Genomic DNA, 16,911 nt, shown 5'->3' on the forward strand with positions numbered 1-16,911 from the left:
CAAATTGATTTTTTTTTTTTTTGTAATTTCCCCTATTTTAAAACTTTGTAATAAATCATACATAATATAAAACCTTTTAGCCATTTATAAGTGTGATTCACTGGCATTAAGTAAATTCACAGTGTTATGCAACAATCACTATTATCAATCTGTAGCCTTATTCATCATCCAAGCAGAAACTCTGTCCCCTTTAAATGGTAACTCCCCATTCTCCCCTCCTCCTCTCTCCTACTTTATGTCTCTATGAGTTTGCCTACTCTAGGGGCTTGATGGAATCATATTATATTTGTTCTTAGGTCTGCCTTATTCACTTTGATGTGATGTTTTCAGGGTTGATCATGTTGCAGCGTGTGTCCGAATCCTTTTTATTTTTTTTAAGGCTAATATTCCATTGCATGTATTTACCATGTTGAACTTATCCTTTCATTTGCTGATGGACTTTTGAGCTGTTCCCACTTTTTTTTCCCTATTGTGATTAATGCAACTATGAATAGTGGTATACCCCTGTCTGTCTGAGTTTCTGCTAATAACTCTTTTGATTATATGCCTACAAGTAGAATTTTGCAGTTTTTACTGATTTTAAGATAGTCTACAGAGAAGTTGCAAAAATAATATAGCATTGAGGTATATTCTTCATCCAGCTTCATCTACTGGTGAAATTTTACAGAACCCTACTACAATTATCAAAATAAATAAAATTAACAGCAGTACCCTAGTATTATCTGAACTAAAGACTATATTTGCACTTTGCCATTTTTTTTTTTCCTGCTAAAATTGTTCTTCTGTTACTGGATCTGATTCAGAATCCCATGTGGCATTTGATTGTCAATTGTCATGTCCCCTTAGTCTCCCAATCTGTAAAAAGCCAGCCTTTCATCGTCACTCATGACCCTCACTGCTTTTAAAGAATACAGATCAGTTGTTTGTATGCTGAGTGTTTCCTCACAACACTGAGAACACTCCAGACACATGGCCAAATCAGGGATGTCATGTTACATGGCCCAGGTCAACCAGTACGAAGTTATCAAGAAAAGTATGTTCATTGTTTTCTGTCAGTTAGTGCCATCATTTAGTCATTTGCTTTCTGCTGAGGTCTCGGAGGGTTTTCATTCTTTATGCCATAAAGAGAGAACAGACATTGGAACTGCTGCCTGGGATGATGCCACCAGGCCCGAAATGAGATTCCAGTAGAAAGACAGTGTGGACTGCTTTCAACGGTTGCTCAGCGAGTGACCTCAGACAGATGACTCCATCAGTCCTGGGCTCCCACCGGAGGGCTGGGAGGCAGAAGGGCAGTTGACAGATGTTTAATGCATCCCTACAGAGTCCATGGTACTATTTGCTGCGTTAAGGGAATTCAGCAGGACACATTTTCTGTTTTCAGAGCTCTAGATCTGATCTGGAAGAAGGATAAGACAGCTGCATAATCAGTGGGAGTGCATAAGAAATAGGGAGATGGATTAAGGAGGGGAGTTAACTTGGAGTTGTGCCAAGTGGAAGGAGAATGTGCAGGGTTAACTGACAAAGATTGACAGATGGGGCTGGGCCTTAAAGAGGAGAAGAAAGGACTTCAAGCCTGAGAAGGATGAATGTTGATGAACTTGGGGGACCCCAAGAAGGACAGGTTCCATCTGTAGCTCCCTCCAGCAACACCATGCAGCTTTGAGAGGGGCAGCCTCCTCTGCTCTTTCAGCTCACAGAAGCTGCCAAATCCTCCTAACCAAAGATGCTTTTAATTAGGAAAAAGCTGTCAATAGGTCTACAGATTTCTAAGGGTCAAAACCTCTTAGAAATTATCTTTTTATTTTCCCCTCCGGAAAGGGGAAAATTTTACAAGTATATATAATTATAATATATATATATATATACACACACACACACACCTGAGTGTGTATAATTATAAATCTCTTTTTGCCTATGTTAATCTTTTATGTCAGTTAACAATTCATCCAACATAAATTGGTCCATGTCAATTGCCTATGGGTCTCTTTTTTGCCTTCACTCTAAGGGAAAGTCTAGAGTTCTAACTGTGAGTTTAACTTTGTTTTTATTTTTGCATTGGGCCAAGTTTTTAAAATACAGTGTATACTCAGAGGGGAAAACATTTCACAATGCCTTAGGTTATACTTGGTTCTTTATACTTTAATATGAATTGGATTTTTATTTTTATCTTCATATTTGGAAACATATTAGTAGATTCCCAGTCATTATTCTGACATTTTGTAAACTATGAGAAATTCTCTGAGTTCAGGGTTTTTTTTTGTTTGTTTGTTTGTTTTGGGTTTTCTTAACCTACCCAATAAAGAGAACCCATGTTCTCCTTGGAGATTTAATAGCTACTCTGAAGTAATGTCTCATATTTAATAAGATTTTCATTACTTTTACAAACTATACTCTAGTAAATTTCCTGATTGATACATGATGAAGTAGCTGAGATCAGATGGTTCTCAATAAATTAGCAAGGAAGAACATAACATTCAAAAGGGGCTAATGAATCACAAAATGCCTCCCTCATAAAATTAAGCAACCCTCAATAAATGTAGATGAATGAAATGATAATGGCTCAGCATTTTGTATTTTCTTAGTGCTTCGAGCAACCTTGTAAATATGCAGGGACCTTAAAGAGTAGGGAGGGGTGAGAGACTGCTGCTGATATATAACTTGCTAAATAATGACATTGATGGCAACTCTAATTTACCCTGATTCCAGCAGAAGGGCTAATTAGTTTGTTCTCTAAGCCACAAAATGAAAATAATGCGACATTTTTTGCTCATCTTCACAAAAGGTCTAATAGGGGCATAAATTCAGTCCAAGGATTTTTTTTTTTTTTTTTTTTTTTTATGTTGGCAAGTTTTAAAAGGATTTTGTTTGCCTTCAGTCATTGACATCCTCTAAATTGTCATGCTCTTTCCTTTTCAAAGCTAATAAGTTGTTGAAGGATCTGGATTTGAACATTCTGGTTGTTGGGTCTTGGGGTTATAAATCCTCTATACCTCAGAATCCTTATGACTACATAAGAAACCCGACAAGTGATGTATGTGCAGGTGATTACGCAATGCCTGGCCCCACATGGGATTTCACTGATAGGGATTGAATCCAAATATGTGCAGAGGAAAAAACCAGGTGTTCCCAGTTCCATGGAACTGCATATCATCTGTAGCCTTCCACTGACCACAGAGCCCAGTTTGCAAAAGAGGAAGGCACACATCAGGAGGGTGGAGAGTTGAAAAGGCTAGTGCAGGACCTGACTCAGGGCAGAGAAGCAGGAGCAGAGCAGGGGAAAACCTTCCTGGACTTTTCTCGCATGATTTCCCTGAGTGATTGGCAGTGAAAACTGCAGCTGGAGCCCAATGTACTTGTGGCCCATTTTTCCTGTCCTTAGTCATGCTTTTGCACACCACTGCTGCAGCAGGCTACCAAGACCAGTGACTGAGAGCAAGAGGGAACATCCACTCCTCCAAGTATATCTCTATATCAGAGTCTAAAGAGAAAAGGAAAAAAAGAGAGCCAGACCTTTTACCTCCACAGCAAAGGTCTTAACACTCCAGAGCTAACACCTCCTTTTACGATAAACATGTTATAACATCTTTTTTTCTCCTGAAATGAAAACCTTAATGTAACCTTCCTGCCTACATAATTAAAAAAAAATATAGTTTCCTAACTCTAATATGAAGAATAAATAAAAAGAAAATAATTCATAAAAAGTAATACATATTTCAATATTATGTAGCCAAGACCTATCCTAGCAGATATGATCTTTCATTCCCCCTTACCATGAACACTTGTATTTAAAAGGAATAAAACATTCAACTAAGCGTTGTCAGCCTTTTTTGCTTGCAATTGACATTATGAACGAGGAACTAAATATAAGAGTGTGTACACATATCACACATATATATATACATAATTGCCATTAATGTGATAGCTACAAATATAGACCAATTTGGGGACATTTTACTGGCAGTTCTGATATCCTGAGTGGCATTGACTTCACTGCCATGATTTTTCCAAAATGGTGACAGCTCATGGGTGAAGTTCCAAATAAAACAGTACAAACATTTCTTGATTTACATGGTAATTATGCTCCTGGGAAATTTATTGTATATTAAAACTCTATCAAAGTGTTAGATGCTATAAATCCACCTGAAAGCCCAGCAGGGCATTTGGAAGTTCTTTGAGCTGGAGGAGGAGATCAGTGGTAAAGAGCATTAACAAGGCCCTGATTCAATTCCCATCATCAAAAAATGATGATGATGATGATGATGTTGAAAGTTGAACAATTCCTCCTTGTGCAGGTCTGTCCTAGACCTCACTAGATGTCATGTATCCCTAGTCCCCACCCACAGGCTAAGAGTAGCACCAGCTCTTGTGGTAACTAAAAATATTCTCATAAATGTCTAGAACACTCCTTTACACCACTACCTTAAAGGGGTATAAGAATAGAGGTGGCAGCACGATCGAGGGATAAATTTAGCTGTCCTGAAGAATGGATTTTTAAAGAACCCAGAATTGCCAATATACATCTTTGCTTTCTTTGACCACCCTGTTCTTTAAAATAAAACCACCTTTAGGATAAAACTGCCATTTCTTGCTTTTCCAATTACAGATTGCTTCTAAAAATTTCAGGCCCCAATGTTACGCTGAGGATTATTCCTGAAACCCTGAAGATTCTGTTTTATTCTGATGGGATCACTTCTGTTTCTATCACCTTTTGTATGCACCATTACTCATCTTCTTGGGACTGTTGCAGCCTTGATTTTTATTGCAATTTTTTATGCTTACCTGTCTGTCCTAGCCAAGAAAATAGATACTGGTTTGACAGAGGTTATTTTCAGGGGTGAGTATGGATGAGCTATGCTTATTTTGGTTGAGCATAAATGTTCATTAGGAATTAAAGTCACCTATAAGGGCTGGGAGTGTAGCTTGGTGGTAGAGTGCCTGCCTAACATGCACAAGGTTCCAGGTTCAATCCCTAGCACACCCACACACTCCACCTAAAACAGTCACCTTGTCACCAGATTGTGACATTCTCTTATTTCCAAGAGGGATTCAAAATGTGCAGCCATCACTATTTGTTTCTGAACTGCTATGTTTGCACAGGATGTTTCAGTTGTCGAGGGAGAGCATGAGTGTCTTGTTACCTGCGCAAGTACAACTCAGTGTGGTAAAATGTACAACACTTCATCTAGCCCAGAAGATTTTTTTTTTTTTTTTAAATCAGTGTGAAACTGAGGTGTTGTTTCCTCTTTTCCAGCTGACATCTCAGCATCCGTATGCTGAAGTTTTCATCGGCCGGCCGCATGTTTGGACTGTCAATCTCAACAATCAGGAGGAAGTCGAGGATGCAGTGAAAGCGATTTTGAATCAGAAGGTTGTTTCTTTAATTCCATTTCCCCCCATTTGTGATGTGACCTGATGTGTGGAAAGCATCACAGTCCCTTGGATTCAGTCAGTGGCACTTTCCCCACAGTAGCTGGAGTTAGAAGAGTAGCCAGTCTGTAGGACTTGGCCTGGGGATTTCATGGATGTTGTGTGACATGGAAAGCAGAGCCAGTGTCCAGATGTGGCCATGGATTCTACTGAACTGTCATGGCTCCTGTGTTCCAGGCACAGAAGGAGGGGCTTAAACTATGATAGCTTCCAAGATCTACTTATGTCACTCTTAGAGATCTGAAAAGATGGGCCTGCTTCTTTTACCTTACCCACAAAAGAGGGGAGGGGGAGATGGGGAAGAAATCGTGAAAGGAGTGTTTTTGCATAATATCTGTTTATTTGTTTTTTTCTACCAAAATATTTGGTAGTCTCTTGTAAAGTAACTTACTTTTCTGGACTCTTTTCATTAATTCAGTAGACATTTATTAAACGTGCTTGAATACAATGTCTACCACATAGGAAGTGTTTAGCCACTATGAAGTGTTTCTTATTTCTTACAATAGACCATCTGAATTTCTGCTAGACTATAAGCAACATGAAATCAGCACATGTATGTCTGCCTGCTATACTCCTAGTATTCAGCACTGTGATTCACCTGGATCAGAGAGCGGAGTTGATGTTAGCAAACAAACACATGCTTAACAGCGCAGATGATGTTCAGTGTCAAAATCAACAGGCAGGAGATCTAGGGATGGGAGCAGGGGTGGGGGGCGCTTCTGGTGAATGCTGCATTTTGAGTTGTCTTTTGAGTAGGAATTTTCAAAGCAAAACTGTGAATGGCATGGATAAGGCATGGGTTCAGTGGAAGGGGAAGATCCGAGAAGGACATATATCCTGGATGAATGGCCAGTTTACCTCTTTGAAGCAACATCCTTCCCCTTTGGGAAACAAAATGGGATGATAACAAGTTGGTGGCCCACTAACCTGCCAATTTCAGTTAATTGAGAGCATCTCCAGGGGAGCAAGGGCACTCTGATGTGCTATCCATATTCTGTCCCCTTGAAGATGGTCTGGGTATTGGGCTTTGGTATAGTTGTCAGCTTCCCAACGGTCACATGTGTAGTCCCAAACCCAGTTTCAACAATTGTAGGCAGAAGTCCCCCAACCTCAAGTTATCCCAGTTGATAGAAGTTCCTAGTGAAGTGTAGTCCTACTGGGCTGCCTGAAAATATCTGCCCCACCCCTAAAGTTTTACCATCAGGGAGTCTTCCTTCCTATGTCCCAGAATTACTTGTGTATTAGTTATCTAGGGCTGGTGTGACATAGTTCCACAATTTGATGGCTTGAACAACAGAAATGTAGTCTCTCAGTTTTAAAGTTCTGAAGTCTGAAATCAGATGTCAGCAGAGGATCATGCACCCTGTGAAGTATATAGTAGTTCTACTGGACTATATAGTAGTTCCTTATATCTGAAATTTTACTTTCTACAATGTCAGTGACTTATAGTCATTCATGTTACAAAAATATTAAATGGAAATTTCCAGAAAAAAAGTCATATATTTTAAATTACATATCATTCTGAATAATATGATGAGATCTCATGCCATCTTTCTCCATCCCACTCAGGACATGAATCAGCCTTTTATCCAGTGTATCCATGCTATATACGCTACCCACCCTGGTTTAGTCACTTAGTAGCTATCTGTTATCAGCTCAGCTATTGTGCTATCTCAGTGCTTATATAAAAGTCTTCGTACTATCCTCAGTTTTAGGCATCTACAAGGAGTATTAGAATGTATTCCCCATTGATGAGGGGGCTATTGTATTCTTTCTTGCCCCTCCAAGCTTCTATCAACCTCAAGCATTACTTGGCTTAAAGCCTCCGAGCTTTATTCTTTGCCTTCGTGACAGTGTGGCTTCTCCCTGTGTGTACCTCTGCTTCTCCTCTACTTATGATAAATTAGGGTCCACCCTAAATCAGTGTGACCTCATCTTGACTACATTTACAAAGACCCTATTTCCAAATAAAGTTACATTCACATTTTAAGGGGGACTATTTTCCATTATATAGATGAGAAAATTAAGGCTTAAAAAGATGTTTTGCAAGATCATACTAGTAACTAGTAAAACCTGGAATCAAATTCAAGTCTTTTTCATTAGTTTGTTAAGATAATAATTAAAAAAAAACACAATATGGAATAAAAGGAAAGATAAGCTGTGAAAGAATAATGGAGTATGGAATAAGGAAAGAGATTAATATAAAAATTATTGTCATAAAAGTTGTTAGAGACGGATCAGAAATGTGGTAGTGTTTTCTCATATGTAATTCCAAGATTTTTAAATTACATGACACCCAAAAAAGAAAAAGAAAACATGACCTTTCATTAAGAGAGGAAACAATCAACACAACCAGAACTTGAGATGGTCGAGATATTGGAATTATGAGATGACAACTTTAAAATTTTATAATAACAGGCAAGGTTATGTACTCCTGTAATCACATCAACTCAGGTGGCTAAGGCAGGAGAATCACAAGTTCAAGGTCAGCCTAGGAAATTTAACAAGACCTTTAACGATCCACATAAAAAACAGAAAAGGCAGGATGTAGCTCAGTGGTAGATCACCCTTGGGTTCCATCCCCGGCACCCACAAAAAAAGAAAAAAAAAGTTCTATGATAAATATATTGAACAATTTGGGGAAGAAAGTGGACAACATATGTAAATGGATGGAGAATTTCATCAGAGAGGTGGAAGCTATTTTTTAAGTCAAATGAAAAATTCTAGAAAAGAAAAATACAATGTCAGAAATGCATTCCTTCAGTGGCTTCTAAGCAGACTATACAAAGCAGAGGGGGGAAAAAAACAATGAAGTTGAAGACTCGTCAATAGAAATTATTCAAACTGAAACACAGAGAAAGAATGAAATGGAAAAGGGTACGTGATATCTTTGGAACAAAATGAAGCAGCATAAGTTAGGTGTAGTTGGAATCTGAGAAAAGGGAGAGACTGGCACAGAAGAAATTTCTGAAAGAGCAGTGGGTAAGAATTTTCCAATTAATGAATGAAGAATTTTCCAATCAACTTACAAATGCTAAGGGCACAGTGGACCCAAACAGGAATAAATACAAAAAGAAAAGCACATAGTCAAAGGGCAAGAAACAAAAGAAGGAAAAATCTTGAAAGCAGCTAGCTGGAGGAAAAACATTACGTTCAGAGGAATGATGATATTAAAGACAGCCAACTACTCATCAGAAACAATGGAAACCGTAAAACAGTTCCTAGGAACTAGAAGATGTATGGGGCTTTTAAATAGGCACTCTTGGGGACACTGTATTTTTAAGTATGGTGGGAAATTTTGAACAGGACAATGACATGACCTAGTTTATATTTGAAATCCTCCAGAGAAAATATAAGATCTCCCTAACTTAAAACCTTATGGCTAGTAAAAGAGGAACCTAGACTTAAACCCTGGTTTTCTGGTACCTACTAAGACCATCTCTTCATCAGATGATGTCAAGCCACCTGTTAGGTGGGACCCTTCAGGCTTTAGCTGATTTCTGAAAGCAGTTCGCAGTAAGATTTGCAAAGGTGAGTGGGTACCAGTGGACACAGGAAATCTCACAGGAAAGGAGGTCCAGAGGAGAAGACGGGAAGTTCATAGAAATTTTCCAAGCCAGCAGGCCAGTAGCCTGCAAACATCCTGCCTGCGGCCTTAGTTGGATGAGTAACAGGCCTTTTTCCACAAAGGAGGATGACCACGAACATGCCCTTGTTTTTCTCTTTGGGGCCCTACTCAGGTTTCTCAGGGACTGAGTGTGGTTTCAGCATTCTCTTTCATTCCATACCCCAAAACGGCCTTCACTTGTTCCTGAAGGTGTATTAGGCAGAAGGCTGTCCCTTCCCTTCAGTCCATGAACCGGCTTCCACTTCTGGGATGTGCTGTTGCTCTCTGTCCCCTAAGCCCAGGGTCTGGAGAGCTTTCCCATGCAGAGGAGGCTGCTCCCATCCACACTGGAATGGCAAGGGGGACTCCCTGGCAGTGCAGTGGCATAGGAATGCAGTTTCCTTTTTTTTTTTTTTTTTCCGCTTTTCCTTTGTAGGAAAACTGTCTGGCTTCATATCCTTTAAAACAGTGAATTGGCCCCAGAGCAATGAATGAGTCAGCATCCCTTTGGTTAAATTGGGCGTGACTGGGAGAATAGGAAGAGCCATTTTCTGTATTTACTGCATTGAATCTTTTGAGTTCATTAATTTATGTGTTCTAATGGATGCCCTTTGGAATATATTGTCAGAATGGCCATTGGGTGCTTCCTGCCACGGAAGTAGATCTCTTGGTCTTGTGACAGAAGAACACCAGTGTATGTTTAATTCTGAATTCTACTTGTCTACTTGTAAATGAATCCAGATATGCCATGTCCTCTGCCTTCAGTGGTTTCTTTTGGTTCCTGTGTATCCTTTGAGAGGAGACATGTCTCTAGGCCTGTTACACAAAGCTTCTTGAATCATCCATGAGTTGAGTAAATAAATACCCTTTAAAAGAAAAGAAAATTTCACATTTCATATGAAGAGCTATATCTAGGTCAGAAATGGCCCTGCTGAGGTTCAGAAGCTTGAAATGGGGACAAACAAGCTGAGACTATGTTCTTCAAAGAAGGTTGAGCTCTTTAGAGATGAGGAAGGTGACCTCTCTGTTCTTGTGGAAGAGTGTCCATGATCTTACAGAGGCTCAGCCTCTCCTGACTATCCAGACAGATGTGGACAGATATGGCTGAGATCCAACCTGTGTGATGAAACTGGCATCCAGTTGTCTATAAACACACTACTGGCATTTAATTGTGCATAAATAAAGATATGTTATCAATTTTTTTATAAATCATGGCTTAAGATTTTAAATATAACATGAACTTAGAGAAAAGGGGAGAGGATGTCCCGAAACCAACTACGTGGCTGCCCATAAGGAATGTCCTCTGTCCACTGTCCCACGTTTAGCAGGCCTCAGATCTTAGGTACTTTGTCCTGTTCTCTACCCCAGAGATCTGAGGTAGGTAAGTGTAGTCTCAAGAGGAAGAGGTGAAGGTGCTCCTTCCCACCCAGAGACCCCCAGGGGCTATAGGGCTCTGTGAAGCTGGTGATTTTCTCCGAAGTGAATTTCCCATCTCATATTGGTGTGCTGCTGAAGATGCAGACCTCAGCGTCCTAGCAAACATTTTGTGCAGTGGAGATCCAGACGCACCTATCTTCCCCTTCCCTCCAGGCTCAGTGTAGATTGGAATGCCTCCCCCACAACAGTGAGCACCTCCCAGGGTTTTCTGCCCCCCTCAAAGTTCAAGCAACTCAGTTTAGAAATCTCAAGGCTTTTGGTGACATCAGTGAGTCTTTCTTGCGTCCTCTCACCAAGGTCCACAGTCCTGAGCTGCAGCTTCCTCTGCCTTTACACATCAAATCTCTCGCGACTCCACCTGGAACAGCTGCCATCTCTCCTCACTCCCCAGCCTTGGCTCTCTGGACTCATAAACATAGTCTGCTTCGCCCTCTGACCTCCCAGAGTCCTCTAGCTGGGCTCTTCAGGGCCTTATATCAGTTAGTTTTGTACCATGAGTTCCTTGCAAATGTGCTGACCTCACCTAAGATTGTAACTCAGTTTTCCGGTCACTGTTGTGGGTCTATAAATAGCTCATTGTGTGGTTTCCTCAAAGCAGTGTAACCTTGTCTTCGTTCAACAGATTCATGCTAAGAGCCTACCTGTCCCACACTGTGTGCACACAGGGATGCAGATGACACAGCCCTAACTTTACCCCAGGGGGCTTACCTGCTAGCAAGTGGTAATCTCCACCTTCTGTTGAGTGCCTACTGTGTGCCAAACACTAACTTTAGTGCTTTTCCCCTTATATAGTCTTCACTGTAGCTTAAAAAAAAAAAAAAAAAAACAGTGGCTTTCTTGCCACTGCTTCATTCTTGGGTTATCTGAGACTTGTAGATGGTAGACAGTCTGCTCAGGGACTGCACCTAGGGCAGACAAGGTGACATCGGGAAACTGGTGACTTCCAGCCTCTCCCAAGGCTGCCTGCAGGCACTGACACTCATGCATTGGGGGGGTTCTAGGAGAGCTGGTAAGTGGTGCGTGTGGTGTGTTCTCCTCATTCACGGAACCTTCTGTTTCCGCAGATTGAGCCATACATGCCCTACGAATTCACATGTGAGGGGATGTTGCAGCGAATCAACGCATTCATCGAAAAACAAGTAAGTCTTGTCAAAGAGTTCAGCTTTCCTTGCTTCCCAGTCCCTCATCAGGTTCTCATCAACAGCTGTGAGCTCACAATATTTCTGTGGTTATTTGCCTGCTTTGGAAGTCTCCAGAATCGGGATAATGCCTTGTTGGAATTCTAAATGCAGCACCATCATGGTCACCCAAGGGAGCAGCCTTTCGTTGGGGGATGTTCTGGGTGACCGTGGAAGGTCACACGGACACTGACAGCGGGGAAGACAGGATGATCAGGTCAGAGTTTTCCCTGACCAGCAGGGCTTGTGTAGTAAGTGGGCTCTGGGGGCATCACAAGGACTTAGGAGGGGTAGACAGACAGCTGTCTGTCCTGCCTCCGTTTCCCACCCCCAAGAAAGGCAAGGACTGAAACTGGTTTCTAAGCTTTCTTTTAATAGTATGTGCTCAGTAATTCTAAGCATTTTAGGACTTTTTAGTGTTTTTTTTCAAATATCTCTTCACACAAGACCTCTTTCAAACAAATCCTAGGTATATAAAACAGATAAAAGAAGGACTTCAACTCCAAAGCAGGGGAGAGTGCACACAGTTCCACCACCCCCAACAGGGCTTGGAAACTACAGCTTGTGTCCTTAGAAGTGAAGGCCGTGAGTGTCACTACCTTCCTTTTAGAATGTTTTAATTCCTTGGGCTTCAAAAGCAACCCAGAGCTAGAAATAGACAGACTTGGAACCCCTGTGGGCAGGAGAATCTGAACTCCTTGACCAGATTTCAAATATAAGGGGCTCCCTTTAAAGGGCAGGGCAGAGTGGTCTAGGCCGTAAAGGATCTTTACCCAGTGGGGGACCAACAGAGCCAACTGAAAATAGAAACCGTGAGTTGAAAATTTAAGTAGGCAATAGACTGAAGGCCCAGCGGGATTTTCAAAAGGAAGAGTTGGTGGTTTGAGGAAAGTAAGGCGGTGGATGGTGGCCAACAGCCGGGTACTGCTGTTGGCAAGAGCAAGCACCATGGCACATCGGCTTCAGGATGGCCTGTCGGATCATCTCAGGTTTTGAGAGCTGCAAAAGGATGTGCCCTCCAGTCCAGCTGCTAGGTTCAGCTCTTAGCACCATGAGTCTGTGGTTACATGAGCTGAACAGACATTACTCAGCTTCTCTGTGCCTTCTTCCCTCAGTAACATAAGAATAATAAGAGGCCCTTATTGAGCTAATGGGAAGATCACACAAGCTAATACACAGAAAGTGTTTGGAACAGGGCCTTGCACATAGTGCTCAATAAATGTAACCTAGTATTGTTATTGAACATGTTATGCTATGTTATAGTATATTAAATTATGTGATAAAAACATTAATAATTATATATCTCATACATTACTTCTCAGGCTTTTCCAGGAGAGCGTATCATTGGACTCATCATCTCATTCAGTCTGTACATGACTACAGAATGGTGGCATTATCATAACTAACTGCCATGTATACACAGATGCTATGCCAACACATGAAACACATCACAATACCCTACCCCCACCCCACCCACCCCCCGCCCAATCTGCGGTTTCACTTTCCAAGGTTTTGATTACCCACAGTCAACCACAACCCAAAAATACCAAGTGGAAAATACCAGTACAGTGAGATATTTTGAGAGACAGAAATAAGACCATATTCACATAACTTCTTTTACAGTGTATTGATATTATTGTTTTAATTTTAGTTAATCTCTTGCTACGCCTAATTTATAAATTCATCATAGGAGAAAAGATATATAGGATTTGGTACTATCTACAGTTTCAGGCATCCAGTTAGGGTTCAGAACGTGTCCCTGAGGACAAGGGAGAACTACTTACTGGGTAACATCTCACTTAATCTTCACAGTAGTCCCAAGAGGTGGCAATAATAACTCCATTCTCTGTGTAATGGGAACCGGGACTCTCAGACATGAGGCTCACAGGTGGAGCAGTCAAGATTCACTACATTGTGGTGTGGGGCTAAGTCTTCACTGGAAGCATCTGCTAGAGACTCAGGAGGTGGCAGGTGTCCCTTTGCTCAGCTTCTCACATTCTCCCTGGTGGACCTCCCTGAAGGTTTGGAGAGGAGCCACTGACCACTTTTGGCACAGGGTTTTGATCCCTCACAGCTGTGCCTACCATACCCTCCCTCTCAGAGGCTCTCTTGAGCTCTTACTCCATTTCTGTGGCTGCTTCTGAAACTCTCTTCCTCTTTTCCTGGTTCTGCCTCCTCTTAGGAGAAAGTCACCAGCAGACATAAATGTCTCTTGGACAGGTTTATTTGAAGATCTTTACTTCTTTCCTCCCTGAGTCAGCTTATGAATCCAGCCAGTCCTTATGAGGTCTCAGCTCCTCCATTGAGTCTAATGCTAGATTTCCTTTTAAGCAGGAAGGTCCCATTTCCCCAACAGACCTTGTTAAGTGCTCCTTAGCGCCAGCTCCTCCTGGCTTGTTCACCTCACAATCCCATGCGCCCAGCACCAGCCTGGTACTAAAATTATAAATATTCTAAAACATACTACTAAAATTCTCTTCTGGAAAACATGCTATTGAAACTGCTCCTTCCCATCATTTCTGCATAGAGACTTTTCTACAGGGATATTCTGGCCACAGAAATCCAGAGATATCTCTTTTTTTTACCTGCCTTATTGATTCTCTCATCAACTCTGTGACTACTTGTTAGTACAGCACGCCATGCGCTGTGCAGGCAGTCAGGAAGAGAAGTCCAAGGCCTTGGGTGGGTGAGGTTTTATAGAGCCAGTGCACCCCCGCAGGTTAAACTCTGTACAAGTGATGGAACCAGGGTGCTTTGGGATCATGTGACTCAGCCCCCAGGGAGGATGGGAAAGATGGCAAGAGTAATGGAAGGCATCTTGTAGGAGGCAAGTCCTGAAAGAAAGTGGGAAGGGCCCACCAAGTTGAGATGTCAGGAAATGACGGTGAATTTTAGGATGCATACGTATGTGTGGCTGAAGAGCACGGTGGCATGGGAGTCAAGGCTGGAGGAGGAACCAGTGTGAAAAGACCAAGGATCATCTGGAGGGTCCAGATTTGATTCTGGGATAAGCTAAAGAAAAGATTTACCACAGGGTAAGCAGCAATGGTGCTACCAGGAGCTCTAGAAAAATCTTTCTAGGAATCTTGTATTTAGGGCATTTCTTGTAGAACATTCTCCCAGTGCTGCTAAATGGGCAATAAAGGAGACTAGTTTGAGTTTATGCCAGGAATTCTATCAGACCCACAATATTCGCCCGATGCCAGACCAGACCCCATTGGCCCACAGACTGAGTCTCCAGCCTCTCACTATGAGCTCCAGGTCCCAGTCTTGTACAGCTTGGAGCATTGGTTATTTTTACAGCCAGCAGAGTGTCTTCAAAGAGCAGCGAGGATGGAGAGAATGTGCCTCTGGTGTAGGTGGAAAAGGCTGCAGCCATAAGCAGGAGCTTCCTGTGTGTGGACCGGGGGAGCTACAGTGCTTGTTAGGCTGATCTCGGCCTCAGAGCCCTCCCTGTGATCTGCAAGGGGAACACAGGGGCTTTTATCCCAGAACACTTTCAAGGTCGTCCATCATGCTTACCCAAGGTGGCAGGCACCAGAGGAAGCCAATTGACAGCAATCGAGAGCACCCCAGGCTTTAGTGCACAGTGGAACAGCCACTGGCAGGAAACCTTCCTCAGATCCAGCCAGCCCGGTGTGCAGGCACCCAGAGGGAAAGAAGCCTGGCTCTAGGAGGAGTGCTTGCTCTTCTCCCTCCATGCACCCACCCTAGACACTTTGCTATACTACAAATGTTGACTGGGTGGCATGCTCTTTGAGATGAGCACTTTAAAAGACTGCCTCCAGCAAAGGGGTAGTGAGTGCCAAGGGGGAAGTCCCTTGTAATTGAAGATCAAGGGCAATTATTCCCTGAGTGTGTCTAGGCTTGTTAAGGTTTTCCTTGTGCATTTCTTAGGAAAGTTTTATATTTGCCTCCAGCTAGATAACATAGCAAGGAAAGGCAGTGTTCTCATGGGTTTTCTGAAAGCCACACATACACTGTCTTCAACCCTATTTTCCACTCCCCATAAAGACTATGAATGTGCAGGATGGTCAGTCACACTCATGGTTTGTAAAGAGCCTTGGAATTCATGTGAAAAGCATGCTGGAGATATGGAGGGACAAAGAGTCAAGTCCAAAAACAGCGGTGGAAACTGATTAAGCTCCTAGGATGTCTTGCTCCTCTGAATCCAGGTGGAACTTACTGGGTATGTTCTAGGTACAAGGGAAATCTCTTAGTGAGTCTGGGCAGGGAGATGGTGGAGGTGACAGAGGTGACAGAGGTTGCCGAACAAAAGAGGAAAAGGAATTGGCAGGGGGAGAAGATGGGCACTGGCTTGAGAAGTCTTTACTCTTCAAATAGCTGAGGCTGCTATCTATCTGCTCCTGGAGCCTGGATGGGCGGCAATGGAGTGCTGGACCCTAGAATCTTCACACCTGCTCTGCTGCCACTGACTTTGACCTTGGGCAGGTTATCTACCCTCTTTGTGCTCTTTCCTCTTCTGTGAAATAGGGATAATGCTTTTGCCTCGTGGTGTTGGTGGAAGAATCAATAGATTAATACATGATGAGGCTAAGAACTGTAGCTGGCCCACATGAGCACTCTGAAAGCCTTAGCTGCTTGCTGCTGCAGGAGCCCAGAAACCAGCCAAGGTATCTTTCTCTAACAGCCTCACTGAGGTGTAATTTACAGACCATAAAAATCACTCCATATAAGGACGCAATCAGTGTTTATTTAGCACATTGATCAAGATGAACAGTAACTACCTCAGTCTAGTTTAGCAACATTTCTATCACCCCAAAATGATATCTGTCCACAATCAGTTCTTGTTCCTGCCTTTGCCTCAGGAATCACTTATCTATTTCCTTTCTCTGCAGCTTTGCCTTTTCTGGAGATTTCTGGCCTCTTCTCACTTAGCATATGTTGTTGGGGCTCCTCCGGGTTGTAGTGTGTATCTGAATTTAATTTCCTTTTATTGCTGAATAGTCATAGAGTGTATGTACCACAATGTGTTGTCCATTCACCAGCTGACGGACCCCCACTTATTTTGACTGTGTGATGAGTGCTGCTATAACATCCGCTGTTTGTGTGGATGTGTTTTTTTCACTTCTCCTAAGGAGACTCCCAGTGTTCCAGGAGAATGAAATATGGTAGATTTATGCGTCACTGTCAAGGTCCATTTTTGGCTCAGATGATTGACATGCGTAAGGATGGTCTGTGGACATCAGTCCTTATTGCTCAGCTTCACAGTCACATTGTTCGTTGCCTTTATGAAAA

General features: G+C 42.2%; 1 protein-coding gene across 2 annotated transcripts in view; it reads left to right on the plus strand.

Annotated features, from left to right (window-relative positions):
* The window catches only part of Mgat5 (alpha-1,6-mannosylglycoprotein 6-beta-N-acetylglucosaminyltransferase), a 338,013-nt gene that overhangs the window by 307,454 nt on the left and 13,648 nt on the right, over positions 1 to 16,911 (plus strand). For both annotated transcript variants that reach the window (XM_076866214.2, XM_076866215.2), the window contains 2 exons: positions 5,255 to 5,371; positions 11,539 to 11,613. In XM_076866214.2, the coding sequence (XP_076722329.1) occupies positions 5,255 to 5,371; positions 11,539 to 11,613 (192 nt within the window). The remainder of the gene's footprint in view (positions 1 to 5,254; positions 5,372 to 11,538; positions 11,614 to 16,911) is intronic.

Source organism: Callospermophilus lateralis, chromosome 9 (assembly GCF_048772815.1).
Source record: "Callospermophilus lateralis isolate mCalLat2 chromosome 9, mCalLat2.hap1, whole genome shotgun sequence".
Taxonomy (NCBI): Eukaryota; Metazoa; Chordata; class Mammalia; order Rodentia; family Sciuridae; genus Callospermophilus; species Callospermophilus lateralis.